Source organism: Silurus meridionalis, chromosome 8 (assembly GCF_014805685.1).
Source record: "Silurus meridionalis isolate SWU-2019-XX chromosome 8, ASM1480568v1, whole genome shotgun sequence".
NCBI lineage: Eukaryota > Metazoa > Chordata > Actinopteri > Siluriformes > Siluridae > Silurus > Silurus meridionalis.
The window spans coordinates 98,982-111,239 of NC_060891.1; the positions used below are offsets into that span (position 1 = coordinate 98,982).

Sequence of the window (12,258 nt, forward strand, 5' to 3'; positions counted from 1 at the left end):
CCCACCCCGCCCCACCCGCACCCACCAGCTCCACCGGCTCCACCCGGCACCCACCAGCTCCACCCAGCACCACCCGGCCCCACCCCGCCCCACCCGGCACCCACCAGCTCCACCGGCTCCACCCGCACCCACCAGCTCCACCCAGCACCACCCGGCCCCACCCCGCTCCACGTTACCTGTTGGACTTGATGCCATAATGGATATCAATATTAATGTTGTAGGAAATACACTCCTTCTCCTCCTCTCCTTCATCTCCAACATCCTCTGAAAAACACATTCAAAGTATGTACTTTAATAAGCAAGTCGTTTTCTGACACGTTTTAATTATAAACGTCTTCCTGTGACGTGTGATTCAGCTTCCAGGTAGAAAATGTTCTGCAGCTCAGCTCTGTCACTGATCCCATCACTAGAACATGAGCTTCTATGGGTGACTGAGGTGAAGAAGCACTGTCTCTGCAAAGATCAGAGAACATCTAACACACACACACACACACACACACACACACACACACACTTTCTCCTAAAAACAGTTCTGTGTTTCAGTAAACACTTCTGCCTGCAGGTTAGTGAACATGTGAGGCCACGTGCAGTCACCAGTCTGCATTCATACACAACAACAAGCGTCCGAGGAACAACTTCAGCTCCACACACACACACACACACACACACACACACACACACACACACACACACTATTCACATGCTATTCCTGCTCTTTTCATTTCACTGCTCACAAGTGAACATGTAAATCACGAGTGTGTGTGAATCAGGTGCCATGTGTGTAAGCTTATGAATACCGTGAATTCACCAGGATATAAACACTGACGGTCGACCGATTAATCGTCACATCGCTGGAACTATCGGCAAAAACCCATACCGTCAGTTTTACTGCCTTCCGGTCCGCTGTGATTGAGAGCGGCCTCTAGTGGCCAATCACTGACCAGCACTATATTTATAATTTATAACGGGAGAAGCCGAAAGAAAGAAAGAAATCATAAGATTTATTTATTTATATATTCGTTTATTTTATTTACTATTTTCATGATTCAGAATCAGAATTGTTTAATTGTTTATAATAAGGTTCAATAATATTTTACATGGAGTTTTTGTTTATTAATCGGTTATCGATCGACCTCTGAAGAACACACTCCAGGTGTGGCCTTGAACCACCAAGATCTCATCATTAACTTACCACCACACACACACACACACACACACACACACACACACACACACACACACAACAGAGGGTTTATTTTAAACATATTCCATGAGTTTCTTGGTGAGGAGCAGTGAGGTGGTGCTGGACACATGGACACACCCGTCTCTCCAGCTCAATGTTCTCCTCAGCCGCAGTGCAGGAGATTCTCTTCTCTACCACAACAACCCCATTAGATGCACCATATTCCACTGTATAGTGAACATGTGAATTGTGAGGAACCTGGTTGATACTGCAGACACACTGGTGTGGTGGTCATTAGGACAGCCTGAGGCAGGTACAGTGTGTGTGTGTGTGTGTGTGTGTGTGCGCGCTGAGCTCTTTGTCTGTAGTGAAGATGAGCTTCCTGATGGACTCCACGCAGTTCTCACTGCAGCAGAATAAAGAGCCGCAGAGCTGCTGCACTACACCGCCCATGGAGCTGACAGGTGTATCTACACAAGAGAAGATCTCCAGCTTCTCCACCTCATGTGATCTAAATGTTCACCTGCTCTCCACCTGCTCCTCAACACTTCGCGCACCAAAAGCGGAAATTGTGTAAAGAAACCTGAACAGACCTTTCAGAGAGCTCCGCTCCACCAGAATGGTGTGAACTTGAGGATCTGACAGGAATTTCCTCATCTGCTCCACGGAGCTTTTCTCCTCCAGGGCGGTTTCCAGTGAGGCCGGAACATCGCCGCCATCTTCTAACAGCAGCGGCACCAGTTTGCGGATGTGTTTCTGCAGAACTGAGGTATCAGCAACCGTCTGCACTGCAGCAGAAACCTCCATAGTACCTCCACTGTCGTCTCCTCCACCGTCCGACATCTCCTGGTCTGAGAGAACCTCCTACAGAGCTTTATTTTCGCTATTAGACCTGCCGTGTGAGGAACTTCGCCACATCAGCGTCCTACCCCAGACAACCAGACATATATGTAGACTCGGCCCGTCCCGTGACTTTGCTGAGATGCATTCTGGGACTTGTAGTACTGCTTTAGGGTAAACAAACGTCTGTTGAAGAAAAATAAACTACATTACCCAAAAACCATTTCAACGATAACCACACCCATTCTGTATTACTGCAGTGACTGCGGCTCAAGCCATTGTGCGTAGTATAAGAGCCCGAGGAACCTCCCTGAGAACTTCATCAGGAGGACGAGGAGGATCTTCACCGCCTCAGTCTCATAACATTGTTCATGTTGATCATCAGGAAAAGCCTCTGAGACACAAAATGTGTCCATTCTAGATTCAGTAGGAATAAATCCGAATGTTATCTTAATACTAACATCTGGATTAAATATTTACAACATAATCAGAGTTGCACAGTCTGAGGTTTTTTTCAGATCATTACCTCATCCTCTAAAATCTGCCTCAGTCATTGTTTGGGCAATTTGCCATAATAGGAGTTTCATCAGTAATCTTCAGGAGTGACCTCACAGAGGCTTTCAGACAGAATGGAAGGAGAGTCACCTGAGCTCTAGAAAAGCTCTTCAGCATATTTCTCCTCCCTCATAGAAAAGATCAAGCAGAACCCTAGATTTTTATTCTGTACTGCAGTAGAATGAACAGGAAATAAAACACATGCACACCAACAACAGGTAGTGAAGATTTCATGAACTTTATCAATCACAATCTGATAAATAACTTCATTTTACTGCTATTTGAAAGAGTCCATTCATCAGAATCTTCTAATAACTTGTGCATCAGATCCTTCACCTACACGTTTCTCTAAACTGAACCTGTTTTAAACTCTTCCATTAGCACTGGTTTTGTACCTAAATCCTTCAAACTGCAGTTATCAACCCCCTAATTAAGAAACCTGACCTTCACCCTGTCAGCTGTCCAACTACAGTCCAATATCAAACCTCCCCTTTATCTCCAAGATTCTAGAAAAGGTTGTAGCACAGCAGTTCTGCTCACATCTACTGAGGAACAACATTTATGAAATGTATCAGTCAGGATTTCGGCCTCATCATAGCACAGAGACGGCGCTAGTTAAGGTGCTAAATGACTGTTATTGGCCTCTGATCAGGGTTTTGTCTCCTTACTTGTTTTGCTCGACCTCAGTGCAGCTTTTCACACCATTGATCATCATCTCCTGCTTGCTGGACTGGAGAACGTTGTTGGAATAAAGGGAACAGCTCTCTCCTGGCTCAGGTCTTATCTGACTGATCAGTTTGTTGATGTTGAGTGATGATGGTGAGGTTTCCACATGCTCTGAGGTAAAGTTTGGTGTTCCACGGGGACGTCAGTCTATTTGCCTGTATATTTATTTCAGGTTTTTTTTACATTCTGGTGTTTACATTCTGGTGTTTACATTCTGGTGTTTTTGGGCCGTTTTGCAGAGACATATATTTATAGGATTTGCAGCAGTTAGCAGTCTGATGTACTGATGTTTATATTTGGGGCAGTAGATGTTTTGGGGGATATTATATATTTTATAGTTGGTTGTATTTCAAACCTCTTTAAAAGTGATGTCTGTGGACGTTCACAGTTCAGGGGTCATTTTGGTGATTTAACAGTCAGGGGTTTATATTTATCTTTGTGTTTGGGGGAATATTATTTGAGTTTGGGCATTTAAAGTTTACAGAAGTGTTTTTTTGTTCAGTGTAATCAGCAGTCAGGTTGGAACAGTGTGGGGCAGTTAGAGGCCATGATGTTGTAGATATATGGTCTGGGGCATGAAGCTTTGGGAGGTTTAAGGTACAGTATTATCAACATGGCTGTTTGGTTTGGTGTTTGTGCTCATATTTATCAGAAAAATGAAAGAATACATGAGTTAATCGAGTTGGAGGAAAATCTCCTGCAGCATATTTCAGATCTGAAAGTCCAGAGGCTGCTGGAGATGCAGGTCCATGCTGTTCCTCACAAATCCTGTGTGTTCCTACAGAGAACCATGAACATTACCGCTGATCTGATTCACTTCATAACATCACCACTGTCTCAGGTGCACAGAAACCCCAAATGGAATGAGACGTTTCTTCAAAATGCGACGTGTGATGTCACGTGTTGTACTGACGGATCTTCACTCCAGTGCTCGGCGTGTCTCCCCCCAGCACACAGTCAGGAGTAAACCTCCACATTTTGCTCCACGACGTGGGTCGGTGTCGTGGTTCATTTTCTCAGCGCGTGCATCAGTGACGATTCATGTGCGCGCATGCCGCCATCTTGCACACGCGCAGTGCACAGCGCTCCCGCGCATCTCCGGGGCACGAGCTCCGTCCGCTCGGTCCGCGCGCTTCCCCCGCGAGCGCTCCGTCACGCCGGTCAAGTGCGCGAGCGCGCGCTCCCGCGGAGCGTTGACGTCGGCGGAGGCCGCTGGATGTGGCGCAGCGCGCGCGCGTCTCGCGTCACCCCCCCATGAAGAGCAGGATTCAGAGAAACGTGTAGCAGTGATGCGAGAAACATCATGACGCTCCTACATCCGTGACCTGGTTTTCTCCATGCCGCCATTGCCTCTCCTCTCGCCCTGGTGATGATGTGTGGATGAGGGAGGTTCCTCTTTCCAGTCTCCGGCCTGGTCTCCTGGTCTCCATTCCACTTCCTGGAAGACGGTGAAGATGCCATGATCGCCTGCACGCGCTAGATGATACGGGAGCTCTGGAGCTGAAGATGTTCATGTGTGCTTCTCTGGATCTCACAGTGAACTGCTTGGTTTAGGAGACTATGAGGAGCGTATGAGGAATAAATGCAGAAGGCGCTCATGTGTGCACTAAAGCCGATGATCTCCTGCAGCTCTGCGTGATCTGCTTCGGCAAACCCTGCGCGCGTGCCGTGCTGCTCATCGCCCGTGCGGCGTGGAGGCCGTGTCTACTGCAGGACTGGACATGAACATAGTTCCGTGAAGATGGAGGCAGGTTCTGCTCTGCTCTGGCTGCTAGCTGTGTTCCTGCAGGACATCCACTGCCAGGGAGTGTACGGTGAGAATACACACTCCTCTGCAGTGCACTGTGACCTTGTGCTCAACACATCCACTGAGAACTTCAGCTGCTGGTCCCAGCTTTGATGATGATGATGATGATGATGATTATTATTATTATTAGTAACACAAACATAATCATGAATATTCATCTGGCTGTAAATGTGTTCTTATTTAAATGTATTTTGATGATGTGGTCAAAATCAGCAGCACTAATGAAGGCCTATAGATGTATTTCACTTCCAATGGAGCTTCATCATTTACATTCTGCAGCAGGTTCTGGAGACTGGTTCTGTATTGTCTGACTATGGGCCTGCTTACATGGTATGGCTAAAGGTTCGTGGACACCTGAGCATAAGATTTGCTATGTGCTTTTTGAACATCTCATTTAACATTTAGTCTAATTTGTTGTTATAATGAGCTCCACTTGTCTGAGATGTTCCACTAGATGTTGGAGTGTGTTTGTGGAGATTCATTTAGCTACAAGGATGTTAGTAAAGTCTGGTAGTGATGTAGGTGAGAAGGTGAAGAGGTCTGGGGTGCAGTCAGCATTCACATTCATCTTAAAAGTGTTTAATAGGCTTAAAGCTCTATAGCAGGAGATCTTCCACTCTAACCCACAATAAGTAGATCTTCATGAAGCTGGTTTTGTGCACAGGAGCATTGTCATGCTGGAACAGGTTCGGGTCTCCTAGTTCAAGTGAGGGCAACATTTCATGTAAAATAGATAAATCACAATCGCATCCACAGACAGACAGACAGACAGACAGACAGACAGACATTAAATGACACTTTATTTATTAGGGGTGGTCTTTGTTTTTTCAAATTAAAGAAAATATAGACCAAAGGTTTTGACCAAAATAAGAAAGGTTAGGGTTTCCTTTAGGTAACCCTAACACCAAGCCCTAACACTAAGGGTTAGGTTAGGTTTGGGGTTAGGGTTAAGTTTGGGTTAGGGTTAAGTTAGGGTTAGGGTTAGGTTTGGGGTTAGGGTTAAGTTAGGGTTAGGTTTGGGGTTAGGGTTAAGTTAGGGGTAGGGTTAGGTTTGGGGTTAGGGTTAGGTTTGGGGTTAGGGTTAATTTAGGGTTAGGTTTGAGGTTAGGGTTAGGTTTGGGGTTAGGGTTAAGTTTGGGGTTAGGGCTAGGGTTAGGTTTGGGGTTAGGGTTAAGTTAGGGTTAGGTTTGAGGTTAGGGCTAGGTTTGGGGTTAGGGTTAAGTCAGGGTTAGGGTTAGGTTTGAGGTTAGGGTTAGGTTTGAGGTTAGGGTTAAGTTTGGGGTTAGGGTTAAGTTTAAGTTTGGGGTTAGGGTTAAGTTTGGGTTGGGTTTGGGGTTAGGGTTAGGTTTGGGGTTAGGGTTAGGTTTGGGGTTAGGTTTGAGGTTAGGGTTAGGTTTGAGGTTAGGGTTAGGTTTGAGGTTAGGGTTAAGTTTGGGGTTAGGGTTAGGTTTGGGGTTAGGGTTAAGTTAGGGTTAGGCTTGAGGTTAGGGTTAGGTTTGGGGTTAGGGTTAAGTCAGGGTCAGGGTTAGGTTTGGGGTTAGGGTTAGGTTTGAGGTTAGGCCAGGTTTGGGGTTAGGGTTAAGTTAGGTTAGGGTTAGGTTTGAGGTTAGGGTTAGGTTTGGGGTTAGGGTTAAGTTAGGGTTAGGTTGGGGTTAGGTTAGGTTTGGGGTTAGGGTTAAGTTAGGGTTAGGTTTGAGGTTAGGGTTAGGGTTAGGGTTAGGGTTAAGTCAGGGTTAGGGTTAGGTTTGGGGTTAGGGTTAGGTTTGAGGTTAGGTTGGGGTTAGGTTAGGCCAGGTTTGGGGTTAGGGTTAAGTCAGGGTTAGGGTTAGGTTTGGGGTTAGGTTTGAGGTTAGGGTTAGGGTTAGTTTGGGGTTAGGTTAGGCCAGGCCTGAGGCCAGGCCAGGTTAGGGTTAGGTTTGAGGTTAGGGTTAGTTTGGGGTTAGGGTTAGGTTTGGGGTTAGGGTTAAGTTAGGGTTAGGCTTGAGGTTAGGGTTAGGTTAGGGTTAAGTTAGGGTTAAGTCAGGGTCAGGGTTAGGTTTGGGGTTAGGGTTAAGTTTGGGGTTAGGTTTGAGGTTGGGGTTAGGTTTGAGTTAGGGTTAGGGTTAGGTTTGGGGTTAGGGTTGGGTTTGAGGTTAGGGTTAAGTTTGGGGTTAGGGTTAAGTTTGGGGTTAGGGTTAAGTTTGGGTTGGGTTAAGTTAGGGTTAGGGTTAGGTTTGAGGTTAGGGTAAGGTTTGAGGTTAGGGTTAGGGTTAAGTTAGGGTTAAGTTTGGGGTAAGGGTTAGGTTTGAGGTTAGGGTTAGGGTTAAGTTAGGGTTAGGTTTGAGGTTAGGGTTAAGTTAGGGTTAAGTTAGGGTTAGGTTGAGGTTAGGGTTAGGGTTAAGTTAGGGTTAGGTTTGAGGTTAGGGTTAGGTTTGAGGTTAGGGTTAAGTTAGGGTTAAGTTTGGGGTTAGGGTTAGGTTTGAGGTTAGGGTTAGGGTTAGTTAGGGTTAGGTTTGAGGTTAGGGTTAGGTTTGAGGTTAGGGTTAGGTTTGGGGTTAGGTTAAGTTAGGGTTAGGTTTGGGGTTAGGGTTAAGTTAGGGTTAGGTTAGGCCAGGTTGAGGTTAGGGTTAGGTTGAGGTTAGGGTTAGGGTTGAGGTTAGGGTTAGGGTTAGGTTAGGGTTAGTTTGGGGTTAGGGTTAAGTTTGGGGTTAGGTTTGAGGTTAGGGTTAGGTTTGAGGTTAGGTTAGGTTTGAGGTTAGGGTTAGGGTTAGGGTTAGGGTTAGGTTTGGGGTTAGGGTTAGGTTTGAGGTTAGGGTTAGGGTTAAGTTAGGGTTAGGTTTGGGGTTAGGGTTAGGTTTGAGGTTAGGGTTAAGTTAGGGTTAGGTTTGAGGTTAGGGTTAGGGTTAAGTTAGGGTTAGGTTTGGGGTTAGGGTTAGGTTTGGGTTGGGTGTTTACCTGCTTCTCCTGGTTCATTAATTAATGTGGCATCACAGCTTCAGAGCTCCAGTGTAGGATTTCTTGCCCCTCACACATGAAGCCACTGACACACCAACAACTATTTTCACACACATTAGAAAAGCCAAAAGACGACAGACACAAATAGAAATGCGCCGGGGGACAGAGGAGTCATCTGGCACACTTACCTTCACATTTAGGTTTTGTGAGCAGTCTGAGAACCTCCATCTTATTACTGCTCAGTACTGTGTTAAAATATTTCCTCAATACTTTTACCCTGTACTTTACATTTCACATTCGGTTTATTATACATATAATATTTTTATAACTTTGAGAAAGTTGGATGGAGTTTTACTGTGTGGAAAACCAAAGACACTGCAGGGTTTAATGGAGCTCGAGTCTGCAGTATGAAATGTCAGTGATATCAGTAACTGAAGCTCTCAGATTCATCACTTGTCCAGTTTGTGAAGTGCAAACTATAAACAAATTAACATTTATTATGATGTTTTTAGATTGTCCACGTCTTTCCGTCTGTCCACCCACATGACTGACTGTCCAAGATTCTCATTAAGTTAATATCTCAAGCAGGAGCAATCGAATGTTTGAAGGATTTATTGGAAGCTGCAGATGACCTGATTAGATTTCAGGAATAACCCAAACATTCAAATAACATCTGAAATAGTTTTTCTTCAAAAGCTTCCTCCTTGTTAGAAGTTAAGGTTATAAGGTTTTTGGAACAAATGAGTAGCAGTAAGGACCAAACCTCCTGGCAGTGTTTGTGCCCAGTGACCTGTTAATGTCCAGTGGGAGGAATACTTTCATTTCTTCCACACTGCATATGCAGTGTTTTGTATTATAGCCACAGAAACAGTGCATTTATTTACTTTATAGTTTTGGAGTAAAATTGGATTGAAAGTCTGATTGTTCTGCTCCGTCTGTCATCACTCTGTAATTTGTGCAGCTCCTCCAAGTGTTCGTATCATTCACTCTGGTCACGCGTGTAATGTGGAGGAAGAGCGCTACACTGAGAGAGTGTATACGATCCGAGAGGGAGAGATGCTCGAGCTGACCTGCCTGGTCTCAGGACATCCACGACCTCAGGTGATCCTCTCTTCATGTCTAACCCACAACACCTGATCTGTCCAGGTTTCCTTTCACTCGCTAGACCAGATTTCTGCAAATAAGATCGTCTGAATGAAAACCTAAACAACTAAATTCATTCATACATCTTCAGTTATTTTTATCCAGGTCAGGGTCATGGTGGATCTGGAGCCCACGTTGGGGACACAAGGTGCGAGGTGAGAGAACTGACTCCGGATGGGACACCACTGCAGGACACCATGCACACACATGCAGACACACATTCATATCTAGTTGGAGTTCAGTCTGAGGTGGGAGGAAACCAGAGTACTCAGAGTAAACCTGAATCAAATGTTGTGAGAACATGCAGGAGTTCACACACAGCTCAGGATTACAGCAGGGACCCTGGAGCAGTGAGATGGAGAGAACACCTGCTGTGTCTGCTGAGAAGATCAATACATTAGAGGAGATTTTGCAGTAAATGACACCAATGCAATTATTCCAAACTTACAGCACTTCATATTAAATATGAAATATACTATTAAATATTATTCTGCATACGTTACTGACTGATTACACGTGGCAGGACCACAACTTCTATGCAGCGATGTTTATCTAAGATTGTTAGTTAATTATTGATTATTGGACTACAGATTACTGTTTGGCTCACTTTTCTTTCTTATCTGTATTTTATATGTAAATAGGATTACAGAAGATTATATTATGATGAGTTCAGAAATTTGCATATACAGTAAAGATTATTTAGTACGTATTTTTGTGATGAATTTGAATTAAATCTGTGATTTAATGATGATATGAAGTGAATCACTGGTTTAATTCTGGGTTATTGTTTGTGGATATTACTCAGCTTGTGTGTGTGGGTTTCCTCCTACCACCCAAAAAACACCGCTGGCAATTCAAAAGCACCTCCACTATAAGGCCAATAGTTTGTGGACACCCAGTTATCACTAATAAATAAATCTTTAAAAGCCCCATTCCAGATTTATTCCTCTCATGCTCTAGAAGAACATTCACATGTCTAAGAAGGCTTTTCACTGGATTTTGAAACATGACTGTGTATTTGTCCATTTCACTACAGAAGGCTTAGTGAGGTCAGGCACTGAGGTCCAGAGAGAAGACCTGGGATGCAGATAGCTTTCCATCTCAGCCAACATTCACAAACTTTGTGTTTACGGATGTGCCTTTTTTTATACAGAACATTGATATGCTAGAACATGTTCACCTGGCCCTTAGTTAGAGTGAAGATAGAGTGATGTTACAGGATACTCAGAGCTCCAATAGAATGATCTGCTTATTAGATTGAGGAACGTCCACGTGTGTGTTCATGTCATGCTGCAAATGCTTGGTGTCCCATCCAGTCTCCTGCACCGTGTATTCACACGTCAGGCTCCACGACCCGGAATAAAGAAGAATAAATGAATAAAGAAGAATAAATGAATAAATGGAAGAAAAAGAAATGTCTACCGTGATTATTGTCATATTGTAAATCTACACTTACAGTATGGAACAGATAAAGCAGTGGAAGACTGAATGAATGTACACAGATGTTTTTAGCAGATGTTCTGATTTCTTTACTTGTTGCATGCTGACACTTTCTTATTCTGATATATTGCTAATCCTGTATGTATGAACTTCTTCTTCTTCTTGTACTATTATAATCATTTCAGTTGTGTGAGTGTTTACGCACTGAAACTTCGATCCAGAAAAAGTCTTTACATTTATAACATTCGAACACAAACTTTATACTCTACTCACTACTAACTACTCCCTTCTCATCTCATTATTTACCTCAGTAGAAACAGAACGTCACGTGAAGCCATGGAAGAAAGACACGTCTGTGAGGGAAATGATCACGTGTGATACACAAAGATGTTTACTGCAGCGGTTATCATTAACAGAGCTAAAACTAACCCTAACCCTGTAATCCAGACTAAAACCCTATTCCAGAGAATAAAAGCTACATTGTGAATGTTGCTGCTGGTGAATTTGGTTCCGATGGTCATTTCTCCTGATGTTTATATGCAAAGTGAAATCTGTAAAATGTTGGACAAGTAAACACAAGCTGTAATAAATCTCCAGACAACGAACTCCAACACTGAGGGGTTTCAGTAACATGTTAGATATTATCTTATATCTTATATTTGAATGATTGTCAAATACACATTAAAAAAGTCTCAGAAAGTAAAACAATACTAAACTAAATACTAAACTAAATCTGTTGTGTGTAGAACGGAGGCTCCGACTGACACAACTGCAGTTCAGGCAGGTTTTACTGAAAGGTTTACAAACGAATCCAAAACATAATCCAAATGTCTGAGGGGCAGTCAGGCAGAGAGACGTGCGCTCACTAACGCCACCATCAGATCAAATGTGAGTTCAATATGGAGGTACATTACAGCAGCTTTTGAACGTGAGGCTGTTAAACACATGCTACAACAAATTCATTCAATAACAAAAATTATGTTGCTGGAGAAGCTCCGTTATTGGCATCGAGAGAAACAATCAGTACAAGAACACAAGAACTTCAGCACATTTAATATCAAGTGCATTAGTACTTTTACTGAAGTACAGGAAATTGTAGGCTTTGAGTGGATCAGTGTTATATGGTACATCCTTCTTCATGATGTTTATGATGTTATACTATTAAATCTGCTTAGTCAGGGGTTTATTAGTGAAACTTTAAGCTGAACATGACGAGGGGCTGCAGGCTGTAATGTTGTGTGTTGTGTATTTTTGCTTTGCTGCAGTTTCTCTGTATGAAACCGAAGTGTGTTCCAGGTGAGAGGAGGCCAGATCTGTTATAATGTAGGAGAAGAGTGCTGGGTCAGGGTTAGGGTCAGGGTTAGGGTTCGGGTTCGGGTTAGAGTCAGGGTTAGGGTCAGGGTTAGGTTTAGGGTTAGAGTCAGGGTTAGGGTTAGGGTCAGGGTAAGGGTTCGGGTTAGAGTCAGGGTTAGGGTTAGTGTCAGGGTCAGGGTTAGGGTTAGGGTTAGAGTCAGGGTTAGGGTTAGAGTCAGGGTCAGGTTCAGGGTTAGGGTCAGGGTTAGGGTCAGGGTTAGGGTCAGGGTCAGGGTTAGGGTTAGAGTCAGGGTTAGGGTTAGGGTCAGGGTTAGAG

The 12,258-nt window shown here is 44.0% G+C and overlaps 2 protein-coding genes across 3 annotated transcripts in view; one reads left to right on the top strand and one right to left on the bottom strand.

Annotated features, from left to right (window-relative positions):
• The window catches only part of dync1h1 (dynein, cytoplasmic 1, heavy chain 1), a 32,369-nt gene extending 30,233 nt beyond the window's left edge, over nt 1-2,136 (bottom strand). For both annotated transcript variants that reach the window (XM_046856564.1, XM_046856562.1), the window contains exons 1-2: nt 1,777-2,136; nt 177-264 (exon numbers count right to left, since the gene is read on the bottom strand). In XM_046856564.1, coding sequence (XP_046712520.1) covers nt 177-264; nt 1,777-2,026 — 338 coding nt within the window. In that variant the 5' untranslated portion in view covers nt 2,027-2,136. The remainder of the gene's footprint in view (nt 1-176; nt 265-1,776) is intronic.
• Nucleotides 2,137-4,082: 1,946 nt separating this feature from the next.
• The window catches only part of mdga2a (MAM domain containing glycosylphosphatidylinositol anchor 2a), a 31,832-nt gene continuing 23,656 nt past the window's right edge, over nt 4,083-12,258 (top strand). Inside the window, exons 1-2 of the mRNA XM_046855571.1 lie at nt 4,083-5,118; nt 9,007-9,146. Of these exons, the coding sequence (XP_046711527.1) occupies nt 5,046-5,118; nt 9,007-9,146 (213 nt within the window). The 5' untranslated portion in view covers nt 4,083-5,045. The remainder of the gene's footprint in view (nt 5,119-9,006; nt 9,147-12,258) is intronic.